Source organism: Polypterus senegalus, chromosome 16 (genome assembly GCF_016835505.1).
Source record: "Polypterus senegalus isolate Bchr_013 chromosome 16, ASM1683550v1, whole genome shotgun sequence".
NCBI classification, from domain to species: Eukaryota; Metazoa; Chordata; class Cladistia; order Polypteriformes; family Polypteridae; genus Polypterus; species Polypterus senegalus.
The window spans coordinates 9,283,603-9,303,680 of record NC_053169.1 but is presented as its reverse complement, the minus strand read 5'-3'; the positions used below and the strand labels follow the sequence as shown (position 1 = coordinate 9,303,680).

The 20,078-nt window shown below is 36.8% G+C and overlaps 1 protein-coding gene across 1 annotated transcript in view; it reads right to left on the bottom strand.

The window, feature by feature from the left end:
- The window catches only part of prim2 (DNA primase subunit 2), a 438,807-nt gene that overhangs the window by 357,008 nt on the left and 61,721 nt on the right, over positions 1–20,078 (bottom strand). Inside the window, exon 7 of the mRNA XM_039738199.1 lies at positions 8,819–8,956. Within this exon, the coding sequence (XP_039594133.1) occupies positions 8,819–8,956 (138 nt within the window). The remainder of the gene's footprint in view (positions 1–8,818; positions 8,957–20,078) is intronic.

Here is a 20,078-nt window from a genome sequence, read left to right as displayed (position 1 = left end):
CCAAGGCAATATATAGAAAATAAGGAGGGGAGGATTGGTGGATGTGGGGGTTGATTGATGAGACGGGGTTCGAAGGTTGTTGGTCACAAAGTCTTATTTATTATTTGCACGTTCTTCTTTTCATGCCTGCATATGCTGGGCTCATGTCCAAATGTCTTAAGAATCAAAGCATAAAAATTTTTTAAATACCTCTACGTAGCGTAATCTGTACTTAAAGAAGGTCCTATTCACAATAAAAAAAATTAAAAAAAACACACACATCAGTAACCTGTACATGGTACAGTGCATTTGCCAATGTGTTTGTCGCTCGGTTATTAACCAGTGTCATTGTTTTCATAGAAAGTTGCAGGTAATCATCTCAACAATTTGCAAAAGTTCTAGTACATAATAGCCTGTATGAAGTGTAGCACATTGCCTCAGGAAAGTACATGCACTTAAAGTATACAAATGTGCTTTAGTTAATAATCCACTTTAGTCTGAGAAGCAAAATGGAATAAGGTCTGCTTAACGTATAAGAAATTGGGTTTACATCAGGTAAGTTGAGGTCAGGCACTGATGTTGGACGAGAAGGCCTGGCTCACTCGCAGTCTCCACTCTAATTCATCCCAAAGTTGAGGTCAGGGCTCTGTGCAGGCCAGTCAAGTTCCTTCACACCAAACTAGTCTTCCATTTCTTTAGAGAACTTGCATTGTGCCCTGGTGCGTGTGCAGTCATGTTGCCATCCCCAAACTGTTCCCACAAAGTTGGGAGCGTCAAATTGTCCAAAATGGCTTCGTATGCTGACGCACTAAGAGTTCCCCTTTCACTGGAACTAAAGGGCCAAGCCCAGCCCCTGAAAAACAAGCCCACACCATAATCCCCTCTCCACCAAACTTTACACTTGGCACAATGCAGTCAGGCAAGTACTGTTCTGCTGGCAAGCGCCAAATCCAGACTCATCCATCGGATTGTGTGATTCATCACTTCAGAGGACACGTCTCCGCTGCTCCAGAATCCTGTGGCAGTGGGCTTTGCATTGCATTTGGTGATGTCAGGCTTGGATGCAGCTGCTTGGCCACGGAAACCAATTCCATGAAGGTCTCTATCTCTATTCTTGAGTTTTTGGAAGTCTGTAGCTATTGACTCTGCAGAAAGTTGGAAACCTGCACACCTCAGCATGTGCTGTCCCCTGCTCTGTGATTTTACACGGCCTACCACTTCGTGGCTGAGTTGCTGTTGTTCCCAATTGCTTCCCCTTTGTTATAATACCACTGACAGTTAACCATGGAATATTGAGTAGCGAAGAAAATTTCACAAATGGACTTACTGCACAGGTGGCATCCTATCACGGTAGCACGCTTGAATTCACTGAGCTCCTGAGAGTGACCCATTCTTTCACAAATGTTTGTAGAAGCCATCTCTGCATGCCCAGGTGCTTGATATTATACACCTGTGGCCATGGAACTGATTGGAACACCTGAGCTCAATGATTTGGAGGGGGGTCCCAATACTTTTGGCAATATAGTGTATGTGTTTGAGTTACAATGAAGTTCTGTAAGTAAGAATTTTACTGTAATCCGTACACGACAATACTACTACTGTTACAACTACTAGTATCACAAAATACATAACCAACGTTCACTCACCCATTTGTCAGTTTAAACAGATGTTTCCAAACTATGCATACACAGAGTGAAAATTTAACACAAGTCCCACCTCCATGATGAGCACACAGTTGTACAAATCATAAACCTGGAATCTGGTTACTTATGCTGCCTAAAGAAATACACCATTCTCTAGGTCCAAGGTACTCTTTTGGGCAATACACACTATTCAGGTTAGACATGATATATCAAATATGTAATGCATTTTCTATATACTGTATATATAATCATTACAAATAAGCAGCCCACCAATACTACCAACTGCAGTAAAGATTAGTTTCTTAAAAATCTATTGTCACAATCAAATGTTCATGCCTACTAAGTAAAAATCTCCAAGTTGCTTAATATTCCCATATCAAACCCTTAACATTTCTAGTCCTATTCCTAAACACCACAGGAGATTTCTAGGAGTCTGTTGAAACCTAAAAAAATGCAATTCAATGTCTAACCAGTCTCAGTTAAAAATTACTTGCTCCATACTTAATCATTCTATAACGGCCCCTGAATTCCCTAGGTCCCACTGTGCAAAATTTTTAAATTGGAAACTGTACAGGTGATGCATCTTTCTTTGTAGTCTCTGAATAAATTTTTGTGCTATGAAAGTGGAACTGTCAAAGAACTGAATTTACAAGTACAAAAAAAAGCTATTTCAGTATTCAGCAGTCTCCTAGCAACTGGAATCTACTGATGTTTTCTCAGCATTAGGTGGTGAAATGGGTAAAATCTGTTGTGTTTCAAAGATGTCAAGGGGGAAAAAAGAATATAGTCATAAGTTTCTTTTTTTAAGGTTTAAGTTTCACTTTTCTAAAGGTTTATAATAGCAGTTATAGGCAAGTGTGCTATAATGAGCAAGTATGTATGTCAAACAAACTTCCCTGAATGACTTAAAACGTACTTTGCCATCTGTTCTTCTGTAAAGGAATATTGCAACTTCATACAGAATAATGAATTTCACTTTATTTGTAATGCTTCTCTGCATAAGTGCATATAGTCAAAAGTAAATTAACTTACACTTGCAAGACTACCGATAATTGGAAACTGAAATAAACAAAATCTAGAGTACAAAAGCAACTCTTTATTATTTTGTATAAATGCCATCTATGAATTGTTAGTCTTTCACTCCAAAATTATTCTCAATATTAACATCAATTAATGTGAAAAACGGATAAGGATTGGAAGCATATATAATGTAACAAGTATTGGGAAGTTCTTTTTCTATGTTTCTATGTCTATAAAATTGATAACCTCCATCCAGTCATCTCTATAACTGTATTTTATTAATTACAAAATGTATTCCTAAATAGTAATATCCATTGTTTTTCTTTAACTTTTATGAAAATTCAATAAAATATTTTCCTGAGTTGATTATGTTACTGTATCTAAGCTTTACAGATTCATCTAAAAAAGGAGCAATGTCAGACACAAGATTCCCCCAAACACAGTTTCTATCAGAAAAACATGATAGGCTCTAATTTGTGTCATTCTTTCTTGCTGCATAATAACGAATAAATCCATTATGGTATTTCTGGGGGATTGCTTCCATTAAACAAAGCAGGGCTACATGGTTGCTGATTCTTTCCATCTTTCAGTCATATCTTTGACTAGCTTTCCCCAACGGCTCCACCCGCGTAGTAGTGAAACAGGACAGTGAGGAGGGCCCTGCCCGGCTCCCCACTCCTGACGTCACGCTTCCCCCTCCCCTCAGCCCGCAGCCTCCATCTTGGATTAGCACAAATATATTGCTCCTGTAAGTGAACTATGATTCTTGGCGCAATGAGAAAAGTTACAAAAATCAACCAGAATGTTCAAACAAATTATAGAAAAAAAAACCTGATCTAAATTCGTTAAGTAGTTTTCTCGTTCACTAGCTAAGCGAAGGTAAGGAATGCCCCGAGGCTGGCAAATGAATAAGGAGGGCCCCGCTCCCCTCAGCCCACTGCATGTCTCTCGGATTTGCGCAAAGAAATCGGTACTGCAAAAGAACTATGATCCATAGCACAATGAGAGAAGTCGCAAAATCAACCAGAATGTTCAAGCAAATTATAGAAAAAAACCTGATCTAAATCCGTTAAGCAGTTCGTGAAAAGTGGACACACATGCAGAAAGACAGACATTGGATTTTTTTATGGGCGGTATGGTGGCGCAGTGGGTAACGCTGCTGCCTTGTAGTTAGGAGACCTGGGTTCACTTCCCAGGTCCTCCCTGCGTGGAATTTGCATGTTCTCCCCGTGTCTGCATGGGTTTCCTCACACAGTCCAAAGACATGCAGGTCAGGTGGATTGGCGAGCTGGATAATGGATGGATGAATATACATACATTTTATATACATATATATATACATATACACATACATATATATATATATATATAATATATATATATGTATATATTATATTATATATATATATATACATATATATATATATACATATACACATATATACACATATATATATATATATACACATATATACATATATATATATATATATACATATACATATATATATATATATATATATATATGTATGTGTATATGTATATATATATGTATATAAAATGTATGTATATTCATCCATCCATTATCCAGCTCGCCAATCCACCGGACCTGCATGTCTTTGGACTGTGTGAGGAAACCCATAATATATAACAAGCTGTTTAATTTTATTACCCTTGATTAAACCAAGAGCAGACTTGACACATGTTTTTTACATAACATGTTAAAGTCTACATTAGGTGCAATGAAATTTGATTTACAATGATGGTAACAAATGCAAGTATGTAGTCGACACCTGAATTTGGTGGTGTACTAATGTAGTATGTGTGTATGTGCATCTGCTCTTGTTCCACATCTCACTATCAAAAATGTAATTTGTCAATCCCCATTTAAAATACTGTAAAGTTCGTTATGACCCCATCAATGGTTATGCTATATAAATCCTCTGCGTGCCTGGAAATCTAAGTGGTACAAACAATCCTCTCTTTTTTAAATTATTTTCCTTCACACAGTGGAGGAAATCAATTGCTTCCTCCATGGTCCAATCATTGGTTATGCTCCTTTATACTCCTCCTGTTCTGGTCTGTACACATTTCTGGAGTGGTGTTCTCATTTTGAGATTTCTACCTTCTACTTTTTCTCCACACTTGGTCCACCTTAAAAGCGTTAAGTGTCTGCATTGTTAAAACCCTCAAAGCACCCATTTCTTTTCACATCTTATTCTGCTGATTTCTTCACACTTTACCACCTTTCAGTTAAATATTTTTATAAATTCCTTTCTACAGTATAATGAATCCTTGGGCAAGCATTCTCAATATGCCTATTGTGGCCTGCAGGGGGCACACCAGTTCCCCAAATCCAACACAGACAGACGGAGACACAAGTTCAGTAACACACACAGGCTTTTATTCAGTTGCTGGGAATTCTTCCCTTTAGTTTCCCACTGGCCAGGCACAGTGCAACAAGCACCATACAAGCACTTCTTCTCTTCTCTTCTCTCTGTCTCTGTTTCTGTTTCTCCTTCTGCCCCCACTCCTTCCCCAGCAAGCTTCATCCCTCTTCCTCCCAGAGCAGTGGCAGCAGGCTTCTTTCATCCTGCACCCATTAGCATGGTCCTGAAATACTTCAAGGTAAGGCGGAAGCCCAACAAAGTAGGGCTCCATAGTCCCTGCAGCACCCCCTGGCGCCACCGATGGAACCCAACAGGGATGTGCCGAACTCCAACTACCAGGAAGACCTGTGGGAATCTGAGGTACCACTGCAACTTAGTGGGGCTGCCATCTAGCACCCCAGGGGAGATAATCCCCTGTGTATGTTCTCTCTCCCGGTCCTGCAGTTAAGAAGGCATCCCAGCTGGGCAAGGGCACCCAATATCTGCCACACTATTAAAGAATTCAATCCATATGTTTCAAGAACTCTAATAACCAACATACCCAACAGCAAAATGTCCTCCAACTTTATTGTACCCTCTGCAAATACTTTGTCATCGACTTGACCTCACATCCTTGCTGCAAATTATTCTCTGTGGACTCTTTAGGCAGCCTTCTTGACACGTTTTAGTTACTGTGCAAACCGTGGTTTAATGTTGCCAATTTTCTATCCCCTATACAAACTTTTCTTTTTCAATTCACTTATCAACATTTTCCTTCTTTTAGAAATGCCCAATATCTGGTTTTCAAAAGAAAATATTTTTTCTAACCACCATAATAGCTAGTGCTTCTAAATGGAAACATCCTAGTCAGATCTCCTTCCCGTTTAGATGCTCTCATTTTTAAACCTACCATCACTAAAGATCTGAGAAGTATCAGCTTTTAATCTCTTTTTATCTGTAAGAAAAGACATCCAGTATGATTAAGCATAAAATACTGATTGATTCTTGATTTACTTGCACTCTTAATTCCTTTTTTCAGGTTATTTAACGATTCCAAATGTATCCTGTGTTTTAGCAAGCAGTTCCAGTGATGGAAGGGTTACTTGTCAAAGGCGGTTTCCTACCTGGATTGACTAATGCCCTCTTTGTTCCAGAAGAGTTTGACAATGTTAAGCTATTTTATTTCCCAGATCTTTGGTTTTTATGTAATTTTTGACACCTGATCAAAATAAAACAATAAATGCAATAATTATGTGTTTCTTTGCTATGAACTGCTCAAAAGTAATCCACTTAATTTTCTGTACCTTTGGAATTTCTACTTGGGTGTGGTTGCAGTATATTAAATATCTTACACAAATTAAGTATTATCTTTCTATCCATCCATGTCAGACAACTTTACCTTAAATGATTTACTATTTCAGCTATGATATTATTTATTAGAATTCCAACTTGTAAGCAAAATGAAAATCTTAAAACTAACTGAATATACAAGTATCTTCTTTTACCAAACTGTTATTACTTCACTCAAAACCAGCAGGCAGGCTTCTCTTTCAAAACTATAGATGAACTGGCAAAAAAACAAGTGAATGGAACTAGCAATTTATGAGAGATGTTCAAAAAGTCTCCACGCTTTTTTTTTTTTTTTTAAAAACTACATTTATTAAGAATTTCAAAAACAAATTACATCACAGGGCGGCACGGTGGTGCAGTGTGTAGCGCTGCTGCCTCACAGTTAGGAGACCCGGCTTCACTTCCCGGGTCCTCCCTGCGTGGAGTTTGTATGTTCTCCCCGTGTCTGCGTGGGTTTCCTCCAGGTACTCCTGTTTCCTCCCACAGTCCAAAGACATGCAGGTTAGGTGGACTGGCGATTCTAAATTGTCCCTGGTGTGTGGGTGTGGGTTCCCTGTGGTGGGCTGGCACCCTGCCCGGGGTTTGTTTCCTGCCTTGTACCTTGTGTTGGCAGGGATTGGCTCCAGCAGACCACCGTGACCATGTAGTTAGGATATAGCGGGTTGGGTAATGGATGGCTGAAAATACATCACTTTTCTACCTAGCTGCCTTCCTTAGCGATGCCATTTTCCCAGTGTCGTACCAACTTTTTAATGCCCAATTACTACTCCTCCCGTCTTCACCGTTTCCAACAAAAATATAAAACTTTTTGAACATCCCTCGTATACAGACATACCAAAAGTTTTATTGTGCACTGACGAAATGGGGTTAATTTGGCATGAGTAACTCTTCACATTTTTATCACTTTAGGTTTTATAAGACATATTTTACAATTTTTGGAATGCAAATCAAGCAGAGGACTTTAAATGGCTAAATGTGAAAATTTCACAATATGTTTGCAGCGTCTTGCTCCTCACCATTACTGCATTTAGTCTGCCTGTTTTTAAAATCACAGTATAATTCACAAAATGACTAAGAAGCCATTGGCAATTTTACTACTATGCTAAATTAAAAAGAACAGTCTGACAAAAGCACTACCTCCACATCCCTCCCACACTGCAAGTTTAATAAGATGCTCTGAGAGTAATGACCAATAGTGGAATCTACATGCTTAGTCTTTAAGCAGGACTGATGAGCACTGGAGGCACCACTAGCAAGAGCTCCTAATAATGGTAACCAATGGCAGTTTCATTTAATGAAGCCTTTATAAATTACAGATATTACAAGTAAAAGATAAACTATTGGCCTTGTGCACTACTACAAGAATTGCCCCAGTTTTGTAATCTATCATGGTAGGGAACTAGTAGATAGTTTTTTGCTTTGTTTTTTTTCTTGCAGTTCACCACAGCTCATACATTATTTCATATGCCCTGTATGCACTTATCCCTTAATTACAATGAACCTAAATTTACCCACTAAAATTTGTTCTTGAGCTCAGTTCTTATCACCTTAAGGCATTAGATACCAATTTAAAAACTCCAATTTGATGCAAATAGAAGATTATCAAAGAGACCCATCATTATAATCAGGTTTTCTGCACATATCCTGCTCTGGATTGGAATTTATCACTACATGAATGTCAAAACCTGTCAGTCTAGGTCATTCAGACCCCCAGTGGATTATGCTAATTCCTGGGGATGAAATGAAATAGTTACTACTTATCTAGTCTACTGTGAAGAGCAGTGCATGTTACATAACAATTTATGTGAATCATAAATCAGTTCAATTATTTATAGGAAAATATAAAAGATTCACATTTAAACTTACGACAATTCCTACATTTTCTAAAGATAATCAGACTATATTTAAAAAAAATAAAAGAAAAAAAAAGCAATACTATAGTAAAATTGAGTTAACAATGGATTCCATTACTACTTTGAAGTAACAAAGACACACAAAGAAAGGGAAGACAAAAGCAATTTATGTTCCAAACTGCATATAATTAAGACTGCTGAGGTGCCTCTACCTCAGTAGCAGGTAAACACCAGTTACCAAAAACCAGGAAAAGATCAGTAAAACTCAAAATAAGAATACGTAATTATTTAACTGGCAAATACTATATATTTGTCACTTTAAGCTGCATATATAATTAGCACTCATATTTTAAACATTAAAAGCACAAACTCAAGCAATAATCGTAAGTCTCCAATTTTTCTAGATAGATTTGAATAACTAGATACAGTATGTAGATTATGAGTTATTCATTACTGTAAAGCATTGTAACAAATTCCCTACTCAGGGTTTATATTTTGTGAAGAGCAGAAACACATTTTCATAAAATGCTAATCTTGTCTCATTTGATTTCACATAACACTGAATTACAAACGCATAACAAAAATGATATAATTCCTGACTTACTGCAAGTGCCTTTGAGAGTCTGGTTCGGAAGTCGTTCAGGACTACGGTGACAATTTCCTTATGAGGAATATACGCATATCCTTCTTTAAGATAGACTTTTCGACTTCGCACCAAATCAAGGACATCTTGGAATGGCACCTGTTTCCCATCAAAGGAAATATTAGAGGAGTTATAGTTATGCAGTAAGCAGTTGCACGGTACTTTCATGAGGGTAATGTTAGACGTTCAGCAATGGATATTCCTTTCAAAAAAATACAGGTGAAAATCACAACCAATAACCACAAACTTTTCTTCCCATCTTCACTTTGGGAATACCACCAATGAGATAACAAATATGTAACCACATAAGACTTGAATAAACCTTAACATTCTGAGTTACATGAAAATACAGTTAATTAACACATAAACAAATACAGAATATTGATGAGCTGTATACATTACATATGCTAAGTAACCAATCTGTTAGGTATACACATACCTCATAGCATTTCTGACTTCAATCCAACCTGTATTCAACTGGGAACAGACTCAGTAAGGTTGAATGTGCAACACTGACAGGCAGACTCGCTAATAAAAAGTCCAATGTGTTCAACAGTTAGTGCAATTTAGCTAAGGACAGACCTGTGCTTTAAAAAGCTCATCCCAATTTATTCCACAAATGATTAATTATATCTGCATTTTTTTCTTTAAAAGTATATCACACACCGTCAAGATCCTAGAACATTTCTAGGACTCTCTATGTCTTATGAAATCGAGCCTTATTCTAATGAAAACTCCCATGGTAATGATGTGAACCCACTTGCTGCTAAATAATGCATCTGAATTGACAAATGATGGCCACATGTTTGTTAACACTCAAGCTTTGCACTGACTGAACAAGGGGCAAGAGGTGTGCCAAAAAATACTTTACCTTGGATCAAACTTCAGATGATTTGTGACAAGGTATGGCAAGTTGAGTTTGTGGATACACTTCAACTGGTACTGACCATTTACTCAGTATTTAACCAAAAGCTTATTCCTTTAAATAACCTGGGTGAGCCTGTTTCCACCTTTAATCAACTGCGGTTGTCTGAATGTCTGATGGAACTTTCAAAATTCTCTAATGACACCACAATATGAAAAAACCTCAGCAGAGCCATACCTTCTGATATTGCCCTAACAATACCATGCCTCAGTTAAAGGCACAAGTTGTATATAATTTCAGTCTTGCCTTTTCTCCCTCTGAATTGTACGAGAGCAGTGCAGTGTGTGGCTATTTACCTACTTGCTTTACGAAATTTTCTTTATACATATGAATCTGTTTCTGAATGAGCACTCCTTTAATATGGGAAACATTGATTAACCATTCTATGTTCAATGTCTATTTGTATTACTTAAGTGCATACCGATTTATTTAGATTTATTATTTTTGAAATTTGATTTACTTATTCCTGCATGTACTCATTTATTAATAACTAGCTGTACCAGGCCACACGTTGCTGTGGCTCAGTCTGGTTAAACGGAAAAGAAAGAAAAGAGAAAGCGCACGTTTCTACTATGTTTAATTTCACAACCCTTGTGGGTATACAATATTTTTTGTTGTTACATTGTGTGTGCAGATATAGAGATTGTCTGGTTTGCCGACTCTAGAATACGCAACATATAATTGTCCATGTGAGAAGCAATCCGTGTCTAGATCTAAGCTGCACAATTCTAAAGATTGGCCCTGAGCTTTGATGATGGTGATTGCAAGTGCCAATTGAATTGGGAATTGCAATCTCTTAAATTGAAACGGCATATCCGTTGGAATCATAAGAATGTGAGGAATGAGGACATCTTCACCTTTGAAAGGTCCTGTCAAGATTGTTGCTTCTACGACGTTGCTCATTAATTTTTTTACTGCAAGCCGCATGCCATTGCAAAGCTTTGGCTGGTTGATATTTCGCAACATGATAATTGGGACGTCGATTTTCAATTGCAGTACGTGCGGTGGCATGTCTGGCAGATCGAGTGAATTCAAAAATTCTGTTGGATAATTAACCGCTTCATCTGCTTCCACAACAGTGTCGACGGACTTGTATGTGACTGCCTCTCTTTGAATGTTAGACTGAATAATATTAAGTTCGTAGACGTCTTTGTTCTTGGCCGCAAGAATAGCTTGTTCACTCAGCCAATCATGATTCTTATAATTGGTTTGAATAGTGGGAAATACTTTTTCAACCAATTCTTCTTTTGACGTCACTAAATTGCAGAAGTTATGAGGCAATGAAATTCGTCCTGAGGTCAGATCAATCGACACCTTTCCATTCCCAATTTCCAGCAATTGATGTGAGAATATCTCAGCTGATCGATCATTTTGCAGCTGGACATGCATATTTGTAGTTAATTTTAATGTCTTTACGTGTCACCACAAAGTAGAGTATTTCAGACAAGCATTTATTTCGTCGATATCGAGGAATTACAGGTAATGTTTGCCTGAAATCACCTGCAAGCAATATTAATGCATTCCCAAATAGTGTGATGTTTCCACGCAAATCTTGCATTGATCGATCAAGAGCCTCGAGCGATTTTTTGTGCGCCATTGTGCATTCATCCCAAATGATAAGTTTGCATTTCTGCAAAACTTTTCCCATGCCGGATGCTTTGGAAATGTTGCACGTCTACCACCAATTCCACTGAAAAATAAGAAAAACAGTTAAAATAACGAAATGAAAAACAATGAAAAAAGAAAAAAATAAACTATACTCACGAAATGAACGCTATGGTAAACGACACAGCTCAATTGCAATGCAATGTCACACGAAATAATTAAATCAAAATTAAAATAAATTGAAATCTATGAAAATTCAATTTAACAATGCAATCGGAAACATTGAAATGGAATCGTAAAATATTTAGTAGGCCTATAGCATGTGTTGCTTTTACGTCTAACAGATGGCGCTGTTTTTCATAAGAGCATGTTTTTACCTGTCACAGGTGTGACATCTATATAATAGTAGGTGTATAAAAACATGCGTGTATTCGAATGCAACTTTGTGTCAAAATTTCAAAGCAATCGGTGAAGAACTTTCGGAGATTTAAGATTTTGAACAAACGAACATTTACATATTTATTTATATAGAAGATTTAGCATTTTTCTTTGTACTTGCAATTTTATCTTTAACATCTTTTAAAATGTTTTGAGCTACATGTTTAATATGAAAATGTGCTATAGAAATAAATGTTATTCATGAATGTTACAAATGAGCTTTTGATAAATTTTTTGTGGGCTTTTCTTTGTCAATTTTGCTGTTTTAACTGTCATTTTGGGGAGTTTTCCTATTCCTAGAATTGATATCGGTTATGAAGTTTTTGACTCTGACCTTAGGTTTGATTCTTCTTTATCATTTGCACCATATTGTCACCCTGTAATTAGGATAGCACTCCATGATGCTACAGGCATATCCTTAGAGGTCATGGGTTTTGATAATGAAGTGAGGCAATAAAAAGGTCATCTCAAGTTCACTTCCCTACCAAAATTTTTCAGATTCCTGGACTTTTTTTTTTTAACCTTACTTACTTTATCTAAATTAAAATCTTGTCTTTGATCTTTTCGGCAATAACCTGTGCATGTATTTTTGGACTTGGATTTCTTTCCTCTCATCTTAGTTTTGATGCTAATATAGCTTGAGCTCTCATTTTGTTTTTGAATACTTACTATGTCTTTTTTTTTCCTGGTTGCACTCTCTTTATTTTGCTAACTCGTCTAGCACAACAATATGTATACAAGTAAAATTTGGAAAAAATGTCCAAGTTTCAAATGATGCAACACAATGTATTGCAAATGAAATCCACATTTAACGAGTACTGAAAAATGTGGCTAAGGAATTGACTAGAAAATTACAGGTTATATGGAGGGCAAAGGTAAGCAATGTGGTAAGCATAAGTCAGTGCTGACATAAATATGAAATACTGTACAAAGTATACAGAAATATTGTTTAAAAAAAGCAGATATATCAGCATATCTTTGAATTGGATGGCAATATTTAGTTTATTATTTCTCTGCTGAAATAACACTACTTTAAAACACAAACTGTTAAAAAGATATTTTGTGCACAGTGTATGATGCATGATACCTGTCTTAGCGCATCAGAGGCGTTTCCAATTGAAATGTGAAACCTTCAGTCCTTCTTTTCCATACCAATTATAGGCAGAGGAAATATGAAGTGAATCAGCAAGCTGCTAAGTTTAAGCGTAAAAAGAAACCGGCAATTGATTTGATACATAAGTAAATATGTATATGTAAGATTTCCTTCACATAAACTTTGCCTATTTAGTGACCATTACCAATTTATGTATGAATTAAGTGATTTTAACACTTTGTGCCCGATTCCTTTATTGTCTAAATCACTGGTTCTTAATGTTCGGTCATCAGGGTTCCTTGTGGCTGCAGGTTTTTGTCCCAACCAACTTATTCTCTTAATTGGACTCTTCTCTGAATTAAGCAGGACATTTTTTCCCCCACTTTGTAGGCTCTTAACAACCACCCTGAATTTAAACTGGCCATGCTATATTTTTACTGAATGAAGTAGGAATCTGTTTGTCTTAAATTGGTAAGATTTTTTTCCATTATCATTTTTTAATAATCCTTAATGCTCTGTTTATATGAAAATTATTTAGTAATAAGTATACATGTGAATAACAATAAAGTAGTTGCTCCTTTCAGTGCCATTTGTACTATAAAAAAACAAAATAAGCATTTAAAGATACTGAAAAAATACAAATATGTCTCAGTTTCATAGAAGTGTAAATCTGACACTACTGCACCTTTCTAACTACAAAATAAAAGAATGAAAATGGGTCAGGTAATTGAACAATGAGATCAATTAAAGTTAACAATCACTGACTGATTAAGAAACTGGTTGGGATAAAAACCTGCAGCCACATGAAGTCCTGAGGACTGGATGTTGATAACCACTAGTCTAAATCAGGGGTCCTCAATCACAGTCCTGGAGGGCTGCAGTGGCTACAGGTTTTTGTTCTAACCTGGTCGCTTAATTAGAAAGCAATTGTCAATAATTTAATTTCATAGCTTGTTAGTGCTTTGACTCTGCTATGTCAGGTAATTCTCATATCCTCGATTTTCTTCCCCTTTCTAAGGATATCATCCAAATGATTTGAGGGCTAAAATGGAGGAGTAATTCTCAGTCCTTAACTTTCTTCTCTTCACTTTCCTTCCAAGTGTTTAATTAAACCCAATAGTGCATGATAAATACAAACTGGTGTAAATGGTATCAGGCTAAATGGAGAAATGCTGCTCTCTTTTGTCATTTTCATGTTATTGCTAATTAGGAGCAATTAAAAACCAAGACTACAGCTGTTTAAGACTAAAATAAGCAATAAGGGTTCAAAATCTTAATGAGCGAGGCAACTAAAGTGAAGCAGAAGCAATAAGTGCTTCTGATTAAACAATTGGGTTGGAGCAAAAATCTGCACCCACTGCGGCCCTCCAGGACCATGATTGAGGACCCCGGTCTAAAGGAAATGTGGCATCAGGAATACCTACCTTTGAAACCATGACTCTGACGCAAAATTTAAGGGCAAGAGTTTTCTTTTAAGTCTTTGATGTAATTAAGCCTGTGTTGATCATCCTATTAAATGTTTACCTGAGTATTACGGTCTCTTTTGACATGGTATTTTTTATGTTCTGTATTTGAATTTGAGCTATCTTTCCAATGATGGGCACAACCATTTTACAAGTGAGGAAGAAAAATAGAGGCAGTATAAAGAGATTATTACACCTTGAGTCTCACAAGTAAAACATCAGATTGGTATTATATCCTGAAGTACTGACTGACCTTAGGTGTTCCTGCTAAAACGATACAGAGAGGTATGCTCTGGCTACAAATAATGTCATTTAAACACATTAATAAGACAATAACTTATTTAGAAAAATGGCATGGCATGCTCAGGACTATACTTACCCTCTTTATCTAGTCCTTCAGCTAACATATGTTGGTTTAGATTAGGTGGTGCAAATCACATTACACTCCTAATGAAGAATAATGAGTTGTTTGTGCAATGTTGTGGCACTAGCAGACTAAAAACCAACCCAGAAACTTTTGATTGCTTTAGTGCTTGCTTTCCCTTCAAGTTTGTCCAAGAAAAATGCAGTTCTTTATCCACCAGAATGGTACAGTAAATGTTGACTGAGGCAATGAGAGTACTTTGACTGTTTATATTTATTTTGTGAAATTTCAGTTTTGTAAAACCTTCTATGCATACACTGCATCATTTGAAAATGAACAGCGTTAAATAATAAAGTGACCTACATACAGTCGTCTATCCCAACTAACAGAAGTGCATATTTTAAGACATTCATTCTTTCCCATTTACTATAGCTTACTTGGCTATCCCTTAGCTTACTCATCACATTATCCTAACATGATCCTCAGTGGAATGAGGAAATGTACAATATTAACATTGTTAGATATAATAATTTAGATATAATAATTTAGTTGCCCAGAGGGGACTGGGCGGTCTCTTGGTCTGGAACCCCTACCGATTTTATTTTTTTCTCCAGCCTTTGGAGTTTTTTTGTTTTCTGTCCACCCTGGCCATCGGACCTTACTCTTATTCTATGTTAATTAATGTTGACTTATGTTTATTTTTTATTGTGTCTTCTATTTCTCTATTCATTTTGTAAAGCACTTTGAGCTACATTTTTTTGTATGAATATGTGCTATATACAGTGGTGTGAAAAACTATTTGCCCCCTTCCTGATTTCTTATTCTTTTGCATGTTTGTCACACAAAATGTTCCCGATCATCAAACACATTTAACCATTAGTCAAATATAGCACAAGTAAACACAAAATGCAGTTTTTAAATGATAGTTTTTATTATTTAGGGAGAAAAAAAAATCCAAACCTACATGGCCCTGTGTGAAAAAGTAATTGCCCCTGAACCTAATAACTGGTTGGGCCACCCTTAGCAGCAATAACTGCAATCAAGCGTTTGCGATAACTTGCAATGAGTCTTTTACAGCTCTGGAGGAATTTTGGCCCACTCATCTTTGCAGAATTGTTGTAATTCAGCTTTATTTGAGGGTTTTCTAACATGAACCGCCTTTTTAAGGTCATGCCATAGCATCTCAATTGGATTCAGGTCAGGACTTTGACTAGGCCACTCCAAAGTCTTCATTTTGTTTTTCTTCAGCCATTCAGAGGTGGATTTGCTGGTGTGTTTTGGGTCATTGTCCTGTTGCAGCACCCAAGATCGCTTCAGCTTGAGTTGACGAACAGATGGCCAGACATTCTCCTTCAGGATTTTTGGTAGACAGTAGAATTCATGGTTCCATCTATCACAGCAAGCCTTCCAGGTCCTGAAGCAGCAAAACAACCCCAGACCATCACACTACCACCACCATATTTTACTGTTGGTATGATGTTCTTTTTCTGAAATGCTGTGTTCCTTTTACGCCAGATGTAACGGGACATTTGCCTTCCAAAAGTTCAACTTTTGTCTCATCAGTCCACAAGGTATTTTCCCAAAAGTCTTGGCAATCATTGAGATGTTTCTTAGCAAAATTGAGACGAGCCCTAATGTTCTTTTTGCTTAACAGTGGTTTGCGTCTTGGAAATCTGCCATGCAGGCCGTTTTTGCCCAGTCTCTTTCTTATGGTGGAGTCGTGAACACTGACCTTAATTGAGGCAAGTGAGGCCTGCAGTTCTTTAGACGTTGTCCTGGGGTCTTTTGTGACCTCTCGGATGAGTCGCCTCTGTGCTCTTGGGTAATTTTGGTCGGCCGCCACTCCTGGGAAGGTTCACCACTGTTCCATGTTTTTGCCATTTGTGGATAATGGCTCTCACTGTGGTTCGCTGGAGTCCCAAAGCTTTAGAAATGGCTTTATAACCTTTACCAGACTGATAGATCTCAATTACTTCTGTTCTCATTTGTTCCTGAATTTCTTTGGATCTTGGCATGATGTCTAGCTTTTGAGGTGCTTTTGGTCTACTTCCCTGTGTCAGGCAGCTCTTATTTAAGTGATTTCTTGATTGAAACAAGTGTGGCAGTAATCAGGCCTGGGGGTGGCTACGGAAATTGAACTCAGGTGTGATACACCACAGTTAGTTATTTTTAACAAGGGGCAATTACTTTTTCACACAGGGCCATGTAGGTTTGGATTTTTTTCTCCCTAAATAATAAAAACCATCATTTAAAAACTGCATTTTGTGTTTACTTGTATTATATTTGACTAATGGTTAAATGTGTTTGATGATCAGAAACATTTTGTGTGACAAACATGCAAAAGAATAAGAAATCAGAAAGGGGGCAAATAGTTTTTCACACCACTGTAAGTAAATGTTGATTGATTGATTGATAATTAATTTTACTTATATAGCACCACTTCCAAGATCAAATCACTACTCATTACAACTAACATCTTCATGTTAACATTTTTTATTTAATTTGAAATCCTATTTAAATGTTTGACTTAATGTAATGTATAAAAAAGTTATATATGGTAACACAACAACAAGCTGGCATTCTAATTATCTTTATTTCTATGAAGGAGTTTACTAAACATCTCCAGAGATGTTCAACTGGGGTCAAGTGTGTATTAAGGCTGGGACACTGAAGGACATTCAGAAAGCCATCTCGAAGCCACTCCTGTGTTGTCTTCGCTTTGTGCTTGGAGTCATTGTCCTGTTGGAAGGTGAACCTGTGGCCCAGAACTTCTGAAGCAGGTTTTCATGAAGTCTCTCTCTGTACTTTGCTCCTTTCAGATTTCCCTCAATCCTGTCTAGTCTCCCAATCCCTTCCTCTAGAAAACCCCCCCACAGCATGATGTTGCCACAATCATGCTTCACCCTTGCAATAGTACTGTACAGAGGAGAAGGATGATGGGAGCATGTGCTGAAAGTGCATTGCTGCGCCCACCACATGCTGAACCACTTGGATTGGGACCCGTGTGCAGCAGGCGACACCTCAGGACCACACTGAAACATTGTGAGTTTTTCTTCTTGCAGTGTCTAGAGTGTCAATCCCACCACCAACCCCCAGGTTTTCCCAGTAAGTTGGGGGGCCTGCTTGCAAGGCTAGATGCAGATTAACATCATACCCAGGACAAAGCAATTGCAAGTTAAGGGTCTTGATTAAAGGCCAAATGGAGAAGAGTCACTTTAGGCGTGCTGCACCAGATTTCCTCCAGACACGATGGTAATCTTGATTTCATGAGACCAGAGATTTGGTTTCTCACAGTCTTCGAGTCCTTTAGAGTTTGCAAAAAGGCACCTAAATAGGTTTTCATTTCTCTTTTACTGAGAAGAGGCTTCTGTCTGGCTTCTCTGTCATAAAACCCAGATCAGAGATGGCTGCCCTTCTAAAAGTTTCTCCCATCTCCACACATGTTCTATGGAGCTCTGCCAGTGTGACCATCGGGTTCTTTGTCATTTCTCTTACCATGGCCCTTCTCCCATGGTTTCTTGGTTTGGATGGCAGGCCACCTCTAGAGTAGTGGTTGTTCTTAACTTCTTCCATTTAAGAATTATGAAGGCGAGTGTGACCCTTCAATACTATAGGATTTTTCCAGTAACCTTCCCCAGATCTGTGCCGCGACACTATGCTGCCTCTAAGGTATGCAGGCAATGTCTTTGATGTCATAGCTTGGTTTTCGCTCATTTGAGGGCCTTTCTATAGACTATGTGTACCCTTCCTAATCAGTCCAACCAATTAAATTGACTACAAGTGGATTCCAAATAAGGTGTAGAAGTAAAATGAGTAAAAGAACATGATGCACCAAAGGCACATTTCGACTGTCATAGTAAATACTTGTGTTAATGTGATATCTCAGTTTTTTAAGTATAGGCACATTTAGCCTGGTTTACAAAATTCATTTTTGGACAAATTCTAAATTACTCTATTTCATTTTTATATATACAGGGTCAGTGAAAATTATGTTAACACTAATGGTACTGCTATGTATAGACTTATATACAATTTTTGTGGACAATTTCTGTGCCACATATGGTCCATGTGTTGATATTCTTGTAAATCATCCTACACATATGAAGTATGTTTTGTGAATAAATTGTTTCCACCATTCAAATGTTTTAGTAAGATTTGGTTTAATTTGCAGGGTCAGATTATTTAGTAATATGACAAATCGCTCACAAATAAAGACATCTCTTACTACAAACTTCTGTTAAAAAATTAGGTAACTTCAGAGGAGCAATATTTTTATGATAAATTCAACAATTAAAAGTTTTTACAAATATCCCAAGAGATATACCATTATTAAGTTGTGATGTCTTCACCTAGAAGCATTTATTCAACTACAGAAGATTTAATACATTTTTACAGCATAGTCAAGCTTCTGCTACGCTTTGTTGCAAATTTGTCTTTGTATTATATTACAGCACAAGTATTCCACGCAATATCCCAAACCTGATAAAAGAAATTCATAATGGATTGAGGAATTAACATTTTATGCATGATTGAAGGTACTGCTCATAGACAACAGGGTCTTTTGTATGGAAGGCAAATAAATATTTTTCACAGTAACTGAAGATGACTAATAAGCTTCATCATTTCAGAAAAACTTCCTTACAGAAGGAACTTAAAGAGCTCTTTTCATCAATTCATGCCCTGGCAATTTAAGTAATTTTTTCTAAATTATTTGCTTTGTGGCATTGTAAAGTTAATCCGTTCCTTCCAGAGTCAATAATGGTTGTCTTGACTATAATAATTACAACAGAAAAGCTTCTATTACAAGCAGAAAACTGAACAGACTGTGGAGGTCGTGTCTATGTTAACACATAAAGACACATATTAATAGTTAAATTAACACAGAAGACATATTTAATAGCTAACCTGGCATTCATGATTTCAAAATCTTGCCACTGCTTTTGAGATGAAGACTAATCTAGAGAGGTTTTTAAAAAAGTCTGGATTGTAAAGTAAAAAAATGCAGCAATGTTTTATCAAAGAATTTAGAAATGGATACACGATAGTAGTAGCATTTGTGAATGAAGTGTTCATTCACGAATAACCCGAGATTGGATTTTAGTCCAATTTAGAGACACTTATGAAGATACCCACACTTTGTATAAAAACACCAAATCTAGCATTAAGAAATTAAAAAAAAAAAGATTAAAAGATTTTTTGTATTTTATTTGAAGATAATATTGTATTTATTAATGATCTACAATTTATTCACTGTAATGAAATCATTACAATCAACAAAATAAATTATTTACCTTCAAGAAAGTAATCAAAGCCTTATAAAGGACAAAAAAAAA